This window comes from Triturus cristatus, chromosome 2_2, assembly GCF_964204655.1.
Source record: "Triturus cristatus chromosome 2_2, aTriCri1.1, whole genome shotgun sequence".
In the NCBI taxonomy this organism is placed as follows: Eukaryota; Metazoa; Chordata; class Amphibia; order Caudata; family Salamandridae; genus Triturus; species Triturus cristatus.
In genome coordinates this window covers 54,632,761-54,652,930 of record NC_140582.1, presented here as the reverse complement: position 1 = coordinate 54,652,930, position 20,170 = coordinate 54,632,761, and the positions used below count along the sequence as shown (strand labels likewise).

The 20,170-nt window shown below is 45.3% G+C and overlaps 1 protein-coding gene across 2 annotated transcripts in view; it reads left to right on the top strand.

Annotated features, from left to right (window-relative positions):
- Window positions 1-20,170, top strand: part of LOC146861821 (uncharacterized) — a 1,143,841-nt gene that overhangs the window by 617,934 nt on the left and 505,737 nt on the right. For both annotated transcript variants that reach the window (XM_085643198.1, XM_085643199.1), the window contains exon 9: window positions 13,313-13,381. In XM_085643198.1, coding sequence (XP_085499324.1) covers window positions 13,313-13,381 — 69 coding nt within the window. The remainder of the gene's footprint in view (window positions 1-13,312; window positions 13,382-20,170) is intronic.

Sequence of the window (20,170 nt, the reverse complement as noted above, 5' to 3'; positions counted from 1 at the left end):
GGAGGGCTGCTGGGGCCACAGGCTCCAACATCCACACTTTAAGTCCTGGCTGGTACACAGTCAGCACAGCCTTTTGGTCATGCCAAGCTTTTTGTACTTCTTGGCTGGCCTCCAGGTTTTTGGTTGCCTTCTTCATGTATCCGGCCATCCTAGAGCGGAGACCAAGTACATAGTCCACCACATCCTGTTTGGGGAGTTTGAGAGGTAACTCCCAGCCCTCCTTCATCAAACACAATGGACCTCTTACAGGATGCCCAAACAGAAGTTCAAATGGACTGTAGCCAACCCCCTTCTGTGGAACCTCTCTGTATGCAAACAGAAGGCAGGGAAGTAAAAGGTCCCATTTTCGCCCAAGCTTTTCTGAGAGGCCTTTAATCATTCCCTTAAGGGTTTTGTTGAAACGTTCAACTAACCCATTGCATTGTGGGTGATAGGGAGTAGTGAATTTATAAGTTAAACCACACTCCTTCCACATTGCTTTTAAATATCCTGACATGAAGTTGGTACCTCTGTCAGATATGACCTCCTTCGGGAAACCCACTCTGGAGAAAACTCCAATGAGGGCTCTTGCCACCACAGGGGCTGTGGTGGTCCTCAGGGGAATTGCCTCTGGGTACCTGGTGGCATGATCCACTACCACCAGGATAAATCTGTGCCCAGATGTAGTTGGAGGGTCAAGGGGACCAACAATGTCAATCCCTACCCTTTCATAGGGTACCCCCACCACAGGTAGTGGTATCAGGGGGGCCTTTGTTGTGCCACCTGACTTGCCACTGGCTTGGCAAGTGACACAGGAGCGGCAAAACTCCTTGGTGTCCTCTGACATATGTGGCCAATGAAAATGTGGAACAAGCCTATCCCAGGTCTTGTTTTGGCCCAAATGACCTGCTAAAGGGATGTCATGTGCTAGGGTCAAGAGGAACCCCCTAAACTTCTGAGGTATTACCAACCTCCTGGTGGCTCCAGGGGTTGGATCTCTACCCTCAGAATATAGGAGTCCCTCATCCCAATAAACTTTATGGGACCCACTAGCACTCCCAGCAGCCTCTGCAGCAGCCTGCTGTCTGAGGGGTTCAAGAGAGGGGCAGCACTGTTGCTCCTTACTCAGATCTTCCCTAGAAGGGCCCCCTGACCCCAAGAACCCAACCTGATCAGGCTCAAGTCCCTCTGGGGCAGTTCCTTCTTCAGGATCTGCTTCTCCTCCCTCAAGAGGTGAATCTGTGATCTGCGACAGAGGCACTTCCTTAACCCTACTGCTCCTCTTCTTGGGAAGCACCTGGTCCATAGTTTCAGGATCCAGAGATGGTTCAGTGTCATGCATTTTGGCCTGTGACCAGGTCACAGCAAATAACTCTGCAGGGATGCCCAACATCTCGGCATGAGTCCATAACTCTACTTCAGACCAGGCAGAAGTCTTTAGATCATTGCCCAATAGACATTCGACAGGGAGGTCTGCACTGACTACTACCTTCTTGAGGCCAGTTAGCCCTCCCCAGGAGAAATTCAAAACTGCCAGACTATGGTTGGTCCTGACATTGCTTGCATTGGTAACCTGGTACACTTCGCCCAGGATGATCTGTCCAGGGTCCACAAGATCCTGTGCCACCATGGTGACACTAGCAACTGTGTCCCTAAATGCCAAATCCTGTTTGCCATTTATTACAGGCTGCTGTTTGTATTTACCCAGATTTCTGGGGCTCACTAGGGAAGACATATCAATGTCTCCATCACAAATCAGCAATGCCTGAGTGGGTAATCGGACTAGGCCAGAGTCCACTTCAGAACCCAGGGTCAACCCTACTATACCCTTATTCTGAGTACCACCTCCACCAGTAGCTGCACTAGGGGGAACAGTTGCCTTAGGGGCAGGAGTGGTGGTGGTTTGGTCTTTGGACTTGTTACAGTCAGAGGTCCAGTGCCCTTTCTGTTTACAGAATTTGCACCAGGGCTTCTTTTGGCCTTTTCCCTTGTTAGACTGTGAATCCCCACCAGATGCAGATTTTTGGGGCCCTTGTGAAGACTTCTGGTCTTTTGACTTATCCCCACCTTTCTCAGAGCCTTTAGGATCCTGCTTCTTGGTGTCACCCCCATGGTTCTGGGTTTTCTGCCTCACCCTGGTTCTGACCCATTTGTCTGCCTTCTTTCCCAATTCTTGGGTAGAGGTCAGATCAGAGTCCACCAGTTACTGATGCAACAACTGGTTCTGGCAATTATTAAGGATCTGTTCTCTCATCATAAGATTATACAATCCCTTAAAATCAGTAACTCTACTACCAACCAGCCAACCCTCCAGAGCCTTGGTTGCACAATCTACAAAGTCAGTCCAGTCCTGAGTCTGTGCCTTTTGGGTGTCTCTGAACTTTAACCTGTACTGCTCAGTGGTTAAGCCAAACCCATCTATCAGTGCACTCTTCAGGACTTCATAATCATCAGCATCCTCTTCTCTAACAGTGAAGAGCTTGTCTCTACCTTTATCTGAAAAGGTGAGCCACAAGATTGCTGCCCACTGCATTTGGGGGACCTGCTGTACTCTACAGGCCCTTTCCATAGCAGTTATCCACTTATGGATATCATCCCCACTCTGGTAGGGAGGAACAACCTTGCTCAGGTTCCTATGGTCTGGAATATATTCTCTTACTCTAGGGACACTGCTGCTGCCACCAGGGGTTTCTAACCCCTCTCTTCTAGAAGCTCTCTGGAGCTCAAAGGCTTCTCTATCTAATGCCAACTGCTTGGCGTTGAGGGCAAATCTTGCTTCCTCATACTGCAGCAGTTTGTACATTCTTTCAGAGGAGGTCTCCCTTCTAGGAAGGTATGAGTTCTTCTGCTGGGCAGATTCTCTGCCAGAGTGATAGGAGTGTTCAGACTCCCTAGAAGGTGGCCTAGGCCTTTCCTCCACTCTGTCAGTTCTCTTAGGGAGAATTTCTCTGTCCTTTTCAGATCCTTGTGGATCCGTCCCTTCAACCACAGAGTCCAGGTCATCTTGATTTTCATCATCTGACCCAGACACTGTAAGTGACCCACCCCCTGATTCAGACCTATTAGCTCCTAGAGCTAATCTAAGATCATCTGCTGTCAGCAGATCTATCAAGTGCCGTGTGGAGGGACTTTGTCCTAGCTTCAGGTGCCTTGCAGCACACATGGCTTTCAAGTCAAAGAAAGTCATGTTATTATACTGAGGCTGAGTGGACCCACTGGCTCCACCCCTTAAGGACATTCTAGTGTTGTGCAGTGTTGTACTACCTACACTAGTTTGTAGCCTACTGATCCTAGCTTGAGCTGTAGAAAGGCTGTGCTGTCCCTTGACACACAGCTCTAAGTTCAGTGGAACTTATTGATACTAAGCTTGAATTTATATGTACCCTGAGTACCTATTTCAGTTAGTAATTCAAATAGAGCATTTCTGGTAAAACAATGGCAAGCTGGAATCCCACACACTGCCCACCAATGTGAGAAGTTGGCCTGGTATATGCTGGTCACTAGTTAAAGTGGCCACCTTGCACCAGTACAATTCAACTCTTATGGTAGATAGGTTTAAGACAACCTTTTTAAAGAAAGCTATCCTAGTGGTAGCTGTGGCAAGCAGCCTTCATGCTAAGTCTTTAGAGGAATGTAAAGCAGCTTGTTTTACCTTATAATCTCTTGAATTACTAAATGAAAGGACACCACACAGGTATATATATCAAATGTATATGTATTTATTACTAGACACACTCTACTAATCTCTTTATGAGATCAGAAGTCAGGAACATATGCACAAATCAACGTTTCACAATAAATTAAGCACTAATATGGCTGGGGTCCTAGGGGTGTACCAGACCACATACTAAAAAAGAGACTTAAGAACAACGACTTGAGAAGGGACAAGGCCTAGGGCCTTCAGAAGCGCTGGGGCCTCACTAATCCACCCAAGGCAGGTAAGTAAAGGACCCACGGGAGATGCATGCAGTGTGAGAACACAGCCGCGGATCCCAATTGACTTCTATGGAGCAAGTCGCAGTTGAAATTTTAAAGTTTTAGGATACTTCGGGAGAGTCTACAAGCAAGTCACTTACAGGGTAAGTAGTTCTAGAGCCAACACACACAGGAGCACCGTAGTGCTGGAGTTACCTCACCCAGGGAATCCAGGTGCATAGGTGTCTTTTGGTGTCGGGTCGCGGCGTCGTTTTCAATGGGAGCCAAAGAAGACTTGCTGCTTGTGAAGACAGGAGAAGTGTCCGGTTGAATCCAAGGCTGGATTCAGAAGAAGGAAGACCTGAAAGCAGAGGGGACAGTGTTCAAAGTCACTTGGCAGTGACCCGGGGCAAAGAAGCTAGATGCCCACAGTCATCGGGGGATTTCAGGTGATCATGGGTGTCTTGACTCGCCTCGGGAGGATTCACTCACCAGGAGCCCACGGTCACTCAGGACAAGGTAGGCCTCTGATCTTCGGAGGAAATCCTGCTGGAGGCTTGGACCACACGTGGTCTAATACACCAGTTCATAGAACGTCACGAAGGGGTTGCAATAAACAATAGTGCCCGGTACCCAGGTATTGCGGTTCCTTGTCACTCGTGGGGTCCACTTGCCTCAGCGTCGCTGGGGACTCACGATGGTCTTGGAGAAGTCAAGAAATCCACTTCTGGGGCTGCACGGACTTTGGACTCCGGCGGGAGCGGGAAAGTTTGTGACCGTTGATGCAAAGTTTTGGTGCCTGCCAAGCAGGGGAGTCACTCCTTGACTCCAAGGGAGATTCTTCCGTCTTCCAGAGGTAGTGGAACGTCAAAGGTCCAGGATTCTTCTTCAGAGCGTTGTCCAGGGATATCTAGTTTGCAATGGCAAGGGTTTCCTAAATTATACTAGAAGAAAGGGAGGGACTAGCTCTATGACCCCACCTATGGGAGGGTCAGGGGAGTTGGTGGCTACACCCACTTCCCTTTGTCCAGTTTCGTGCCAGAGCAGGGGCAGGTAGCCACTGAGCCGGTTTGAACTGGCATATGCACAGAGGAGCCTACTGCTCCCCCAGTGCAGGACTTCAAAGCACACTAGGAGTGCACCCACCCAGCCCCAATACACTAAAACCTGTCTGGGAGGTGGTCACACCTCCCTGTGACAGGATACCTATTGTTGGGCATCCTCCACTGTGAGTTTCGGTCACCAGCAGGAGGGCACCCCAGTGTCTGTGCCTGGTGGCATCCATTTTGTGATGCAAAGGCTCTTCAGGATTCTACCGTGTTTCCACAGTAGGTACATGTCTATCCCTCTAGAAGGGTGGGATCATACTCCCACACCAGTTACTGGTGTGGAGGTATGATTCCAAAGTGTTTGACACCTAACACAACATGTTTTGATACAGCCATTCCAAAGTTAGCATTAACAGCAAGGTTATAATTTACTTAAAAGTATATGGTTTGACCGCATTCACAAACAGCCCCAGAGAATAGACTCTGAGAGCTGCAGAGGGGCCCTGCTCAGGCAGAAGCACCCCCTCACATGCAAACCAAGCACCCTGCCCTCAGGATTGATAGGGCCTTCCTTAGGGGTGACTGATAGGTTTAAATGTGTGTGCAGGGTGAGATATAGGGAACCTATATCTCTGTGAGGAGTGCTAACACTACCTCACCCAGGCTGCAGTAGCAGGCCTGTGGTGTCAGATTTAGTCTGCTTCCCAGGGGTGGCATAACACATGCTTCAGCACCTGGTAGGCCTGTGAAGTACCTATGGCTTGGTACCTAAGGTACCATATACTAGGGGCTCATAAGGTACCACAGTATCCAATCACTAGTGCACCTAATATGCACTCGAAGTTGTTTAGATAGAACAGAGAGGCTGGGGCCCTGATTAGCAGGGTCCCAGACAGACTATAGCCAGAAACCAGTGTAAACATCAGGAAAAAAGTGGGGGCAACATAAGGTGCAGATCCTACTCTACTACACCTGATATTACTATAAGGTTGCACCAACAACTGCATAGAAAATATGCTAACAAACACCAAACAAATTTACTCTGCATCCTTTATTTCCAAACTGTCTGGACAGGGTTTCGACTTATGGAAGGACACTATAGACATAAAATCAGTCTGGGGTTCAAAGGAATGGCAAGTTCAGGGAACAGAAGCCCTATTTTGAGCCCGACTCATTCCACAGCAGATCACCTTTCTGAACGATACTGTGCAACAAACTTCCTGTCTTAGACTAGCAAAGAACAAGGAGTTAAACACACCCTGGATTCCCTCACGTACACACTTTGAGGGGTGACAAAACTTGACAGCAGATGGTGAGGATACAGTAGATGACATCAGGCATACAATTCCTTCATACAATGCACCAGAGCCCGATTGGAAGGGATGGTTAGTTTGGCCTACAGACACAAAAAGATGTCAGTCAAGATTCAGGGGTACCACCAAAGGGTTTAGTGTCCATAGGCTGGACCAACGCTATGTACAACGTGAACATCCAGGGGTGGTGACCTCTTACAGTGTTGGGAAGTTATGCCTCAATTGGCTAAAAACCTCAACACTGTCTAAGGTGAAACAGCGCTTATCTTCACTTTCAGAAGACATGGATCTAAGCGATTTTTTAATAGGTTCCAGAAAGCCACGTCAGAAACGTTTCTTCTGCACTGTTTAGAAGGAAATTTGGAAAATATCTCAACAAGAAGCTGCAGAAAGACTTTGTGAAATTGACAGAATTAACTGAGAAAAGGCTTTGGCTGTGGTTGACAATGGTATGACTACATTCACATCCAGGATTTATTCATGGGCAACTTTGTATCTTCTGCTATAGGTATACTGGAACAGGATTTGTCAATACTACAGCATGGATAATCTCAGTTACGTTCTATTAAGTTATTAAGCTGGATGCTACAATCATTGCGTTCTGGTTATGTGCCTTGATGATTTATCAACAGTAGGTCCCTTTTCTCTGCATAAAATCTAACCAAGAAGCAGATAACGTTTGCACAAAGAGGAGCAAAGTATACAATGCTACATATTGAAAAACGGAACCAATTACCTCTCATTGTGGCAGAGTCACCATCCACAGAATGGTTAATTCATCACCATATACCATTACCAGTCACAACTTTCTAGTTTCAGCATTGCCTAGAACAACAACAGGCAGGCAGATATGAAGAAATGGGTAAGGAATTCATCAAGGAATCTTGGGATTTGCCTTATAATTTCGATGCAGGAATGGGGACATGGAAGGGTTTCTAAGCGGTACGGACTGCAAAAACTTCTTAAGTGGACCACTCATCTGTCAGTATATCATGCTTCATGGGCCTGTAATGGTTCAGTTGCAAACGTATCCTTTCATTTGAAAGGTTCCCCAGCTGCAGTGCTTAATCTGGTATTCAAGTTGCTCTCAAATGGGAGTTACTTGATTCTGAATGATCAAGGTTGTTGAGGGATGCTTCCGGGCATCGCATATCTTGTCACCGTAGGCTCCAGGGTTACTTGCTGTATGCAAGTATTGTTTCCATCGATCCATACAGTCAGGGAGACACCGTTATGGCCTTCGTTGAATGTTTCCTTTATTCGGTTTGATGCTGTGAGCCGAATGAAAGCCATGCTTCTACAGAAAACTGTGGCCTTAAACTCCGCCCAAGAAAATTTTGATCTCCAGGTCGCAAGATCCTCAGCTGAGATACAGGCACTTGTACAAACAAACTGCCCTTTCCGTTTCACAGAAATGGTACAACGTATCTTTAATATGTCTGATACAAAGGGTATAGTACTCCTATTTAGACCATAGGCTCTGGACTGTTAAGCACCTTTCAGACAGTCTTCGGAGTGATTCCAGCCTTCATACACTCTATTTTCTGAAGCATTTTTGGAAGACTTGCACTGATCCTGTTTATAATAGCAGGTATCCTGATTGTATTTTTTCTGCTGCGCAATGGACGTCCTAATCACCAAGGGGATGGAAAAAACGCTTTTTGAGCACCAATACCATGATCACATGGTACTCCATCTGGCCACACTTCACCTTCGAGAACTGAGCGAGTCTTGGTTCCTATCATTTCGACCAGTCTGGATTGAATGTCTTCTGCCTGTCCTTACAGTGTGACATAAACACGTCAATTGTCCTTGAATTAACATAAATTCTAAAACTCCATTCAATGCTGTGCCCAATGCAGTTCGGGATTAACAAATCCCTTCTTCAGGGGCCACTGTGAAAATATAAAAGGAATAAACTGACTGGTTATGATGAAACCAAGCAACAGTTGATATACAACTACAGGGACAAGATCTATATGATCTATTGAAAATGTACAAAGGCATGGCAATAAGATGAGTGAAGCTGATCAAATTGAAGGACAGAAAAACCCCTCTTCACATTGTCTGACGTATGGTTGACCCTGTCCCAACCCATCAGCCTTTGAGAGGTGGTGACTGCCTGCCTCAGGCGAGGCTACCTTAAAGGTGAGCAAGTGGCAAGTAAGTGACTGACTGCGCCCCAGCCCTAATACACTCTCAGGTTCTCCTCTGACGTGACTTGCACAGTGCTGGGTCTGCTGGCCTTTCCTGAGTGAGACCCAACCCATCAGTACTTTCCGGGCCTAACCCTGATCCCTGACACAGACTCCTCAGCCTGGCCATGTGCCTGACTCCGCCCCAGCTCTGCAGTCTCTTGTGGCACTGCGTGATGCATCACGTATATGTACCAGCCCCCCCTTACCCACCTTTCAGAGCAGAACGGAGGGGGCCAGAAGGTGGGGCTAGCAAGGGTCTGACCCTGCCTCAGCCCCAAGACTCCTCACATATATACCTGATATGTGGAGTCACTCCTGCCACATGCCAGGTCCTGACATGTGACTGACTCTCCACTAGCCCTTCTCCCTTTTCAGAGGCACTGGGTGGTGCCCATCTGTCCCAGCAGAGCCCTGGCTAGCACATTCCTCGCATCACATCTTGTGTACTGCAGCCGCATTGACCTGGGCCATGGGAGGTTCAGGGTTAGAGGTCACTTGTTGCAAAGCACCCCATTCTCTGTGAAGCTTCCCGGACAGAAAGGCTCCTTGTGAGATGCAGCCCAGCTTCGAGGTGGTGGATAGTGGATACCTTGTTGCAGCTCCTACTCAGCAACCTCCACGGGATGTACGAGTGATAAGAAGACACACATTCATTGTTACATCCGATAGATATCTCTGGAGACAGAGGCCGGATGCCCGCAAAGGCGCCTCGTGGCACTGTGAACCATCACTCATCCTTGGCTGTGCCAAGGGCCCGTGCGCATCGAGGCGCCTCGAGGCACTGTGAACCATTCATTAATCCTTGACTGTGCCAAGCGCCTGTGCGTAGCGAGGCGCCTCAAGGCGCTGTGAACCATCACTCATCCTCGGCTGTGCCAAGGACCTGAGTGCAGTGAGGCGCGTGTGCCACTTCATTAACCCTAATTGAGTGACAGTCGAGGGCTTTGTCACGGTCAGTGGTGAAAGCAGGGACAGGGGCCTGCGATGGGCAGCAATCTTTGTTACCACAGCGGAATCTGATAGTGCTGTGCTGCCAAAGGACACTGTGCAGCAACAAGAGAAACTCAATAAAGAATATAGTACACATACCGTGTAGCAACCAATTTAAGGGGGCAGTAGCCATGAGAGGTTACAAATGAAGGCCTGTCCGTACTAAGGAGGGACTAACAAGCCTTTTTAGGAACCAGAAGAAAGCATTTACGAAGGACAAAGACACAAGCCAATAAAAAATATGGGTGGGGGAGTGGGCAGGGCTTCTCTCCCATACTGTACTACAACAGATCTTTGCCAGAGCAGTGCTTGCATGCTGGCTTAGGTTCGACCTAAAAACTTCAGTGGCTCACCTCATAGGCGACTTGCATTTTTTCTGACACCTGGCTGCTCCAGCACTGATTACTTTGAAAGATGTAGAGCCAATGGTGGGGTCCTTGGGTCAAGCAATAGCAGCCGTACTCCAGACTTGTGCCTACTCTTCCAGGCTTCATTCCTCAGGGCAGCATTTGAAAAACAAGCATTGGTATAGCCAATAGGTCTCGCCTTTGGGACCTTATGTGTTTAGCCAGAACTTGGTTATGTTGTCGAGCATTGTGGCTGCTGTGCATTATGTGGCTTGTAATTATGTGGTACTTAGTGTTATGTTGCGTGTGTTTGTGTTGTTTTGAGTTTAGTGTAATTATGTGGCGTGTAACTATGTTATAGTGAGTGTTATTCTGTTACTGTGAGTACAGTGTAATTATGTGGTGTGTATTTAAGTGGCATAGTGTTGATATGTGCGGTGTTTTTATGTTGCTTTAGAGTGTATTTATGTGACATTTAATTTTGTGTTAGTGTGTGGCATTATGTGTAGTGTTTTTATGTTGCATTGAGTATAGTGTAATTATATGGTGTGTAAATATGTGGTAGTGTGTGGAATTATGTGGAGTGTATTTATGTTGTTTTGAGTAGCGTGTAATTATGTGCTTGTAATTATGTGGTACTGAGTGGTAATATGTGTAGTGCATTTAAGTTGCATTGAGTAGAGTGTAATTATGTGCTTTGTAGTTATTTGGTATTTAGTGGTATGTGGTGTGTATTAATGTCACATTTATTTTAGTGTAATTATATGTAACTATGTCAGACTAAGTGGTATTATGTGGAGTGTATATATGTTGTATTTAGGATAGTGTAATTATATGTTATGTATTTCTGTGGCATAGCGTTATTATGTGGTGTGTTTTTATGTTGCATTTAATAGAGTGTAATTGTGTGATATGTAATTATGTGGTAGTAAGTGGATTGCAACCTCTCCTTCTCTGAAACTAGTCACATACAATTTAATAATTTTTAATCTCCTCGGGATGTCTGTTCTTCTGTCATTAAAATTTGGCATGAGCTCACACACCTTTCACTAATGACCACACCTTAATGCTCTTGATTTAACCCACCACATCATTCATTCATCCATTCACTCACCAGCCTGTCCATCTTCCTCCATTCGAACATCCTTCCATCTCGCACCCTCCCGGCCCCTGATTTCATCCCAGTACCGGAGCGTTGTACCTCTGGGCCCGAGTGTATCCGTCCGATGCTTGTGTTTACAAAAGCCCCAAAAACTTGGCTTTATAGCGTTTTACGGAGATCGGTGCGCTTTATTACAGAATATTTAAATTGTAACTTCACACCAGAACCGGAGCGTTGTGCCTCTGGGTCCGTGTGTATCCGTCCGATGCTTGTATTTCCAGAGCGAAGAAACGTCTTTTTATAGCGCTTTATGATGGCGGTGTCCTTTTATTACTGAATATTTACATTATAATTTCACCCCAGAAACGGAACGTATATAACTTATATTATTCAATATGTAAATTATAACTAAATCCCCTTCCGGCGCTTTAGACCCCAGCCCTTGGGTTTCTGTTCGAGGCTTGTGTACATAGGAGCCGAAACATAGTGTTAATAGCGCCTATGGAGGTTGGTGTACATATATAACATAATTAAATTATCAGTTAGATCCCAGATGCGAGCCTTTGTTTACTAGTGCTTAGAAAACCTGTAGTTAAATAATACCTTGTGGAAGCTGGTCAGTTTATTTGATCGAATATTGAAATCATAATTTGAAAACGGTGGCAATCTGTGCAGTCCGCAATTAAAAGTGAAGATCTGCCAAGGCACGGTAAACCACACTGTTGCAAGTGGGAGCATCTCTACATTGTTGCAAGTTTACAGCATTGCGATATGTTGCTTTGTGAACTGCACATCTATAACGCGTGCTTTTAAAGGAAAGAAATGGAAAGAACCAGTTGCATAAAAGGAGTCAAAAGCGTTACATAAATGGCACTGCAATTCCATGCACATACCTCTTCCGTGCTTGGCCATTACATGTAGACGTGAGTTAACATTACAACTCTCTCCTCTTCCTGTTTGGCAGCATGTTACTGTGGCCCATGTGACTGTCAGGGCTGTGGGCGGGGCAGAGAGGCCTCTGTGGGTGGAGAGAGGGTTTGCAGCACACATCTTCAAAGCCGCTAACTCCAGTGTAAGGAGAGAGGCGTGACGCGGCCGCTTTGACTCTCACGGTTTCAAGGTGGCGGGGCTGCCAGACTCTTGGTTCAGTGGAGCTTTGATCAGCATTTAATCGGAACAGTTCCAACATTCTATGAGTAAATTCTACACAAATATGTTTCTTTTTAAAAGGGTGTAAGGGAGTTCAGGCCATTTGTAAACATCCAAAGTTTGGCAGTTAGGGGAGGGGAGAGGAGAGAGGAGGGGGCCTGCGCGATTCACTTGCGGGAGTGAGCAGCTGGCGCTGCAATAATTGATACCATATGGCGCCAGTCGCTCGCTCCCGCAAGTGAATCTCCACACGTGCACGTATTGCCAATGAAGGCAATGGAACGTGTGCACGTTTTTGCCCGCAAAGCTGTGCCGATGACTAAAGGTCTCTCCTATGTAGCGCATGCGCGCTACGTAGGCGAGACCTAACCATGCCCTTGATTATTAAATAACTAAAGAAAGCTTGTTCTCAGCATGCAGAGCGGTAACCAACTCCTGCAAATCACAGCAACAGCAGGCCTTCAGCCTCATGCCTAGAGACTGAACCCGGCTCTGTGGAAGAGTTCATACATTTCAGGCCCCTGACTTAAACCTTTCTGTCGCAGGATTCATTGGGCATCCACTTAGAATCAAGATAAACTTGATAGCTTTCATGTGCCCAGTTTTAGATCTGTCAACGGTTGGGGTATTTGACATCACAGTAATCAATCCTCCCAAGGTTTTACAGCACTACAAACGTTGAAAAGAGACGATAATGTCGAAAGGCATATTCTTGTAGCTGCAGTCCAGTCCCACAGTAACAAAGATTCTGCTACAGTGTCTGTCCCTCTTCACTTGTTCCTCACTGGAATCCCTTCATATTACCCGGAAGCTCTTCAACTTTCAGAGTTGAGCCGAGAAACGGGCGACCCCCTGCTCAGATAAGAGCCGTCTAAAAGGTAAGATGAAACGTGAGTTGTTTTTGAGACCGTCTTGCTCATTCTTCTTTGACGTTTCAATGTTCTTGTACTCTCATAATTCATGCTGGTCGGTTGCAGAAGTAGCCACAAGGCTGAGGCCCACTCGTGCTACTGGTAAAATATTGAGTTTCAGCATGAGAAAGGATGTCAAAAGCCGAACTAAAAGTAAACAATTGCCTTTTTTAAGTACATTAGGATGTTATGTGATGTGCAAACATAATGTAGTATATCATGATCATTATACAGTTATAGTTAAGTAGATCATTAAATGATAGTTTTGTTATATTGAATTTTGCATTTTGCATTTCTTTAAGTTATATTTGTGGTCCTTCACTGATTACAAATTATTTATTTCTCTTAAAATTTTGCAGGTATGATGGCAGAATATGTTCGTGGTGCTAGACGGCACGGGATAGTCGACTATCCCTACACTCCATTACGTAAGATAACATGCTTTACTAGTCAAATATCCAATATTGTTCAATGAATGAGTAATGAACCTGTATTGTTTTGTATTGCTGTTGCAATTTTACAGCTCTTCATAGCCATAAAAAGGCACTGAAGTGTTTTTGCAGACAGGTAGCTTACTAGTCCGTGGGAGTGCTATGGTTGGAAGAGAGTGTTTCTGTCATGTGACCGATATGGGTAGTGTTTGAGTTTGTGCATGTAGACTGGAGTTGTGCTCTAATTGTGCCTAGGGTTGGGGCTGGAACGAGAAGGAGCAAGGGCAATGCTTAATTTGTGCATGTGTTTGCCAGTGCTCTGCACAGAATTTTTAACACAAGGGCTTATTTATGATGGCTTACCACATGATGGCACTGTCAGACTATTCATGAGCCGAGAACATAAGAAGACTGTTTACAAATTGTAACATATTTAGTGGTATGATAATTATTAGTTAGTGTCTTTACTCGCGTTTGGCAGCCTTGCTAGGGCTAGAGGGTGAAGCAAGCTGCAGTGGATGCTTGAGAAATATTTGGTCACTGTCATTTAACAAATCAAGTAGTGAACAAAGGGTATTGAAAGGTGAGACTTAAAGTAAGTGAACAGTCTGGTAAATAATTTTTTCATCCTTTTTGCAATATGGCAAGTGGTTTTGTGTCTCGGGTGTGTTTCCGAAAATACATCCCCATGTCACAACAAGTGTAAACATGGGTATTTGCAAATGTTTTAGGAACTGTATGAGATGTGCCACAGTCGTGCACCCATGGAGAAGTGTATGATCTCAGTAGGGTTTGCACCTGTTAGATAAAAACTATGGGCCATATTTACCAAATATTTACACAGTGCAGCAAGCCACCTCGCTGTGCTGTGTGATAGGGAAAGGGCAGGAATGCGTAGTACTTACTCGCAAAAAACTGTGTATTCCTGTCATTTACCTGCACTGGTGCAAAATGTGTTCCTTAAGGGCAACGCAGGCCCCCTTACACTGTGGTGCAAGGGTGCATGTGTTGTAAGGAAGATTGTTTTTGTGCAGGAAGGGAAACAACCCCCAGAGGCATATTCACCTTTCCATCTGTTCTGCAGAATGTAGCGCCCATTGAATTATGAAGTAACACGGATAAATGAAGATATTTATTCTTGTTATGCCTAACCTGGGGGGCTTAGCATTTTGATCACAAGCTGTGTTGTATGGTTGTGGGGCTGCCCAGTGACGGCAGAATGGCAGCCCGTGTGAATGGGGTTTATTCCGTCTGCTGAATTATTTCTTGTAGTTTTGATTCAAGAGCAATGGAGCAGCTTCCCATATGAACTGGCTTTATATGACCAACTGTATCATTTTTGGAGCAACCTCCTCAGCCCAGGAGCATAAAAATGAATAGGCACACACCGAGCTCTGTAACAACGTCTTTATTCTTCAACTTACGACTACACTCTGAATGCATTACGTCATAACCTTTTCTAACCACACCTTAATACCTCCCAGCAGATTACTTAATTATCATTTAGAGTCCACCCAGAACTGCAAGGGTCCTAGTGCGTATTATATCAACAACACTACAGCTCCCTCTTTGTTAAATTAAAATTACAAACAACATGAGTATCCTATTTGCTCAATGTGTCTTAGAGGAGCTCTCACTGGTCTGCCAGATTGGGCGTTATGATGTAGTTGAGTTGCACACTGATTATGCACCAATAGGCTCAGATATGTGATCTGGACTTTTAGGCAGAGTCACCTTAGTTGTGCTGGTGTAATGAACGTTGAGGTAGGCGTTTAAAGTCCCTTGTGATGGATTTTCCTCGATGATGCGCTGTCACCATATTTCCTTTGCACGTTACAACGCACAAAGAGTCGACAGCAAGCAGGGCATCTGTTTTCCGCTTCTGTTTTTTTTTTTACAAGTACCCAATCTGATCTATCGAAGACTGCTTTTTGGACGTGTCGGCGCGGATCTGCATATGTTTTCTTTTTACACTTCTGAGAATTATACATGACATGAACCTTTTCGGCATTCAGCGATCAATCTGATGTCCATTGTGGAAGTTTGAGCCTGATCGCCAGGGCCGGCTTTAGCACTGATGAAGCCCGGTGCGACAATCCTTTTTGGCTTCCCAACCCCTATGACCGTATCCCTAAATTCTGTCACTACCACTAGGCAAAATTGCCCCTCATCTCTCCAATCATAAGTTACTGCTCAGTACAGCACACCCCCTGAAGTCAGCGCCCCCTCCACAAGTCAGCGCTCACTGCAGCCGCACCAGTCGCCATGCCCTAAAGCCGGCCCTGCTGATGGCTCCCCCAAATAGCAAGGTGGCAGTACTCATCAGTTGTTGAATAAGGAGTTGATCAATAGGCTTAAAGGGCTAGACACAAGGCTTGATTCATATTGATTCCCTCAATTGATGTTCTCTGGATTACCTTCGTGAGGGTGCCCATAAATCCTTCAACAGCACCTCTGGCTTGGGGCTTTTGATGCTTGGCAATGAGCCAAACAAAAAACTCCTTGAATCCTTTGCTCTTGGAAGGCGGGCCGTTATCAGACTTGAGAATAGCATGGATGCCACATGCTGCAAAAATGTCATTAAGCTGCTCAATGACTTTGTCATGGGTTGTCGATGGTAAGTCGTCCACCAAAGGAAAACAAAAGTATTCATCATTGACTAACATGAGATGATATCCATTTCCTAGCGGCCCAAAGAATTCAACTGCAACTCTATCCTAGGCATGTGTAGGAAGGTCAGACATTGTCAGAGGATGCCTTGTCACCCTGGGGGATAAACAGTTACAAAGATGGTATGATTTCGGCTCTTTCTCAACTCGTTTATCTAGGTGAAGGAACCACACTCAATCTGTTAGAGCTCTCTAGGTGGCTACAACGGCACAATGTAAATCTTTGGCTAATTCAGTGACTTTCTGTCTCAGGCTCTCAGGCATGATGATTTTCAAGCCTCTCAATATGATACCCTCTTGAGTGATGGATAACTCATCCTGTACAGTTTGGAATTTGTGGAATTCAACATCATCAGCAAAATGTCGAATGCTTTACTTCCAGGATTTTATCATCATGAGGTCTTTGAGGAGGAGCATGTCTTTATCTGCTTTGGTAGCAGCAAAGATATGTTCAAAGGATAGAGCTGCTGGAGTGCTGAACCTCACAATGATATTGATATACTCTTCAATCACTTTGGCTGTTGACCGGTGGCAATGTAGCAGCACTCGTGAAAAGTAATCTGCAGGGTTTTGATCTTTTATTGACTTGTGCACAATCACATATTGTGCTCTTGCAGTCGCATCCCCCACCTCTTGAATCGAGAAGGCATCTTAGCTTTCAGGTTTCCAATGATAGTGAGCAACGCCTGGTGCCCTGTAATGATATTGAAACGTTTCCTATATACAAATACATGAAAATGTTTGCAGGCCCACACTACAGCCAGACTTTTTTTTGTCATCTGAGAATAGGCATGTTCTGGTTCAAACAGGCTGTACTGGCATAGGCCACAATGTGTCTCTTAGCATTTGATGTCCATTGTGTTGAGCAAAAATGGCCTCAGCCTCACCGGGCTCGCATCCACTATGATCTCAGTTCAGTTCAAATAACTGTATTTCGGCCACCTGGGCCGTAAGAGTACATACAGGAATAAAAAGACATAATAAATAGATTAAAATTTCAGTTTGACAAAAAATAGAGTCACATTAAAAAAAACGAAAATAGTACAGTCCAGTAACTGATTTATTGCAAATATTTAAAAAATCAAGTTAAAAGCATAGCAGTATGTGCAAGAGTGCAATAACTTACATGAGGAAGTGCACAAGTGATACAGCAGTGTGGTGCCAGAGAAACAGTGCAAACACCATCATACTACTGATGGAGGGGCAAAAGCCTTTCTCCTAAGTATCCACACAGCAACTAGGAACTTGGCAACAGAGATGGCAAAAACAGGGTGCCTAGCCGCTCTAAGTATGCGAAGAGCAATAAGGTGACTGCCTACACCTAACAACCTGCATATAAGGGCTAGACAAGTTCTGCAGGGTGAAGCGTAAGCTGCTCATGCAAAAAAGACTGATGACATGCTCTCCGCAAAGGAGTTGCAAGCCAGGTAGGCAGCAGCTCCCCCATTAGCCAATTTGGAGGTGAACACACTCAATGGTAGGGTGCCCACTCTAAACTGAAAGTATAACTTCCTGTCCAGTGTGACAAACACCTGGTCCCACAACAACTCATACCCACAGGATGGCTTAAAATCAATGAATTAACGTGATAGCTTGGAATAGACAGCTTTACGGGATTTATTGCTCATTGTGATTGCCCAGTAGTGCTATTTGAAAAAGACCTTGGAATGAAAGTTAGTTGCAGTTAGTTGGACCCACAACTTAGGCAACGGAAAGGGAATAAAGCATCTCTTTGATTTAATACAGACAAGGGACCTTACTGAAATGGTTGGCTTTCATTACTTCCTGGAGGGCAATAGCATAGTGGACAGGTTTGGGAGTAGACCATAGATGCCTCCTATACAGTAATGTACGCAACCTGATTTTACTTGTCAACCCTCTAACACCCAGGTCCATGAGGAGTGGATACAGTGTAGAACTGAGAGGGAAAAAAGTTCAATTGCTCCAAAATTAGTTTTTAACTCTAGCTAGTACCTCTGGATTAGAAAACCCCAAGTTCGGTCCTGTAAAGGGCTAACCCCAATGCCTTTGTCATGTAGATTTGCAGTGTGTGTCTGTGATAGGTTTAACATGGGAAGTACAATATTCTTGAGTAATGTGCCCGACACCTGCTTGTGTTTTATGGCCGCTTTGTTGACATGGGAAGTTCAAGTCATGCCTCCAGAGTATGTCACGCCCAGGTAAGTGAGAGGGCATACCTTTTCAAGAGGGAATCCCCAGAGGACAATACTCCTTTAATGCAATTTGTCTGGATTAAACAACATCAAATTGGTTTTGGAAGTGCTGATCTCCAAGTCGCGAGCAAGGTAAAACTCATTAACCCCTTCGATGCTCATGACGGAGAGGTTCCGTCATGAGCGTCGGTTGCGCTGTGCGCATGACGGAACCGCTCCGTCATGGCCCCGCCCGCGCAATAGAACCTTCAGCACAGCGCGAAAATCCGCGCCACGCTGAAGGGGTTAAAGCGAGTCAAGAGGTTCTGGAGCTTGCTTAGGGTCTTTGAAATCAACAAAGTGTGATTCACCAATAGGAGGATGGGAGTTTTGACTCTGGCCGATGAGGGAACATCCATATCGACCTGGGGCAGAAAATGCACTATGTTGTTTATAAATAACGAAAACAGTGTGGGCGCCAATACGCATCCCTGGTAGACTCCTTTAAGGACTGGTATCCTGTCAGTCAACTTTCCCTGGTCACCCCACATAATTTGTGCATAATCATCCTCATGTAGACGTACTCCTAGCAAAAGGGCATAGCCAAATTAGCAGGGGTCATCCAAAGACCAAGCAGAGGGACTAAATCAAAATCTGATTTTAAATCAATGAATGCAACGTAAAGGTTGCCATTGCCAATGACAACAGTCCTCCAGTAGATGAACAAAAAAGGAAAGTCCTGGTCAACGGTAGAAACTTTCCTGCGGAAACTGACTTTGAAGGAGATGAGAATATCATGTTTAGCTGTCTGATCTTGGATTTTTGCCAACACACAGAGGCAGAAACCATTTTGAAGATAGTCTATTATTGCTTAGTTGTGATCTGTCGCCTTTTTCTAAATGGCTAATACTACAGCACCCTTCCAAGAGTTAGACATCAGAAAAATGTAGAGGGGCCAAGCCTTTCATGTCTGATAAAAATATATCAGCCAGTACGCCGTCCAGTCCGGCAACCCTTTGTTGTACATGTGTTCTCCTTTTGAGTTGGAATTTGTTCTTAAATTGAGGGTTCTTAGTCCTAGATCTGTAGTTAGTGCCTTTACTCAGAAGACTACTTAAGACCATCTGTTAATTGGCGGGATATTCAGAGGGGGAACTACCCATGCAGCATCCTCATCTCTTGTTAAGTGAACATCAACCGTGTTGAAGGTCTCAAATGTTAAATATATTAAAATCACCCACCACAATAAGATAATTTGATAGGAGCGTTGGTCAAGAAAACATTCAAGCACTTGGAGGGAGCAAGATGTCATACCTCTTCTAAACCCTCCTACATAGACATTAAAAACAGTAATTCCAGACTCAGTTCCAATGTTAAGTTGGATACCCAAAATGTCCGGGGAATCAATATTAGGTTGGTGTATTTGACAGTTAAGCGAGGCTCTAACCCACTGCCTAGGGATTTCAGAGATGAAAAATAAAGATAACCCAACCTGTGGATCGAGTCTAGGGACAAATGCTATTATTCATTTTAAGATGCAGTAGCCAAGTAAAATTAATATAGACTTGCACTATGATGACTTGCCACACAAATGTAAACAGGGGCAAGCAAACTCCTGGGATTGCAGCACAGTTTGCATTATACAATGAACATCAGATGTTCAGACACCACAACAGACAGCCTGGGCGTCGTCTCTTTTGCACAAGTGAATGGGAATGTTCTGGTTAATGTTCAGGTATTTCTACTTCACTGCTCAGATCAAAACATCAGCACATTTGAAGTTCACAAACAGCTGTGCTGATCTCTCCCCGAGCACGGTGGGCGTGGCTTAGACTCATGTCGGGCACTGGGCAGCTTTAATTTGTAATGCAGTTGCTTTCGGATGCTTTCAGTTGCTATCCTCGGGAACAAGGGACACATCACAGATTAGAAACTCAAAGATGAGGGACTTTGTATCCCATAGG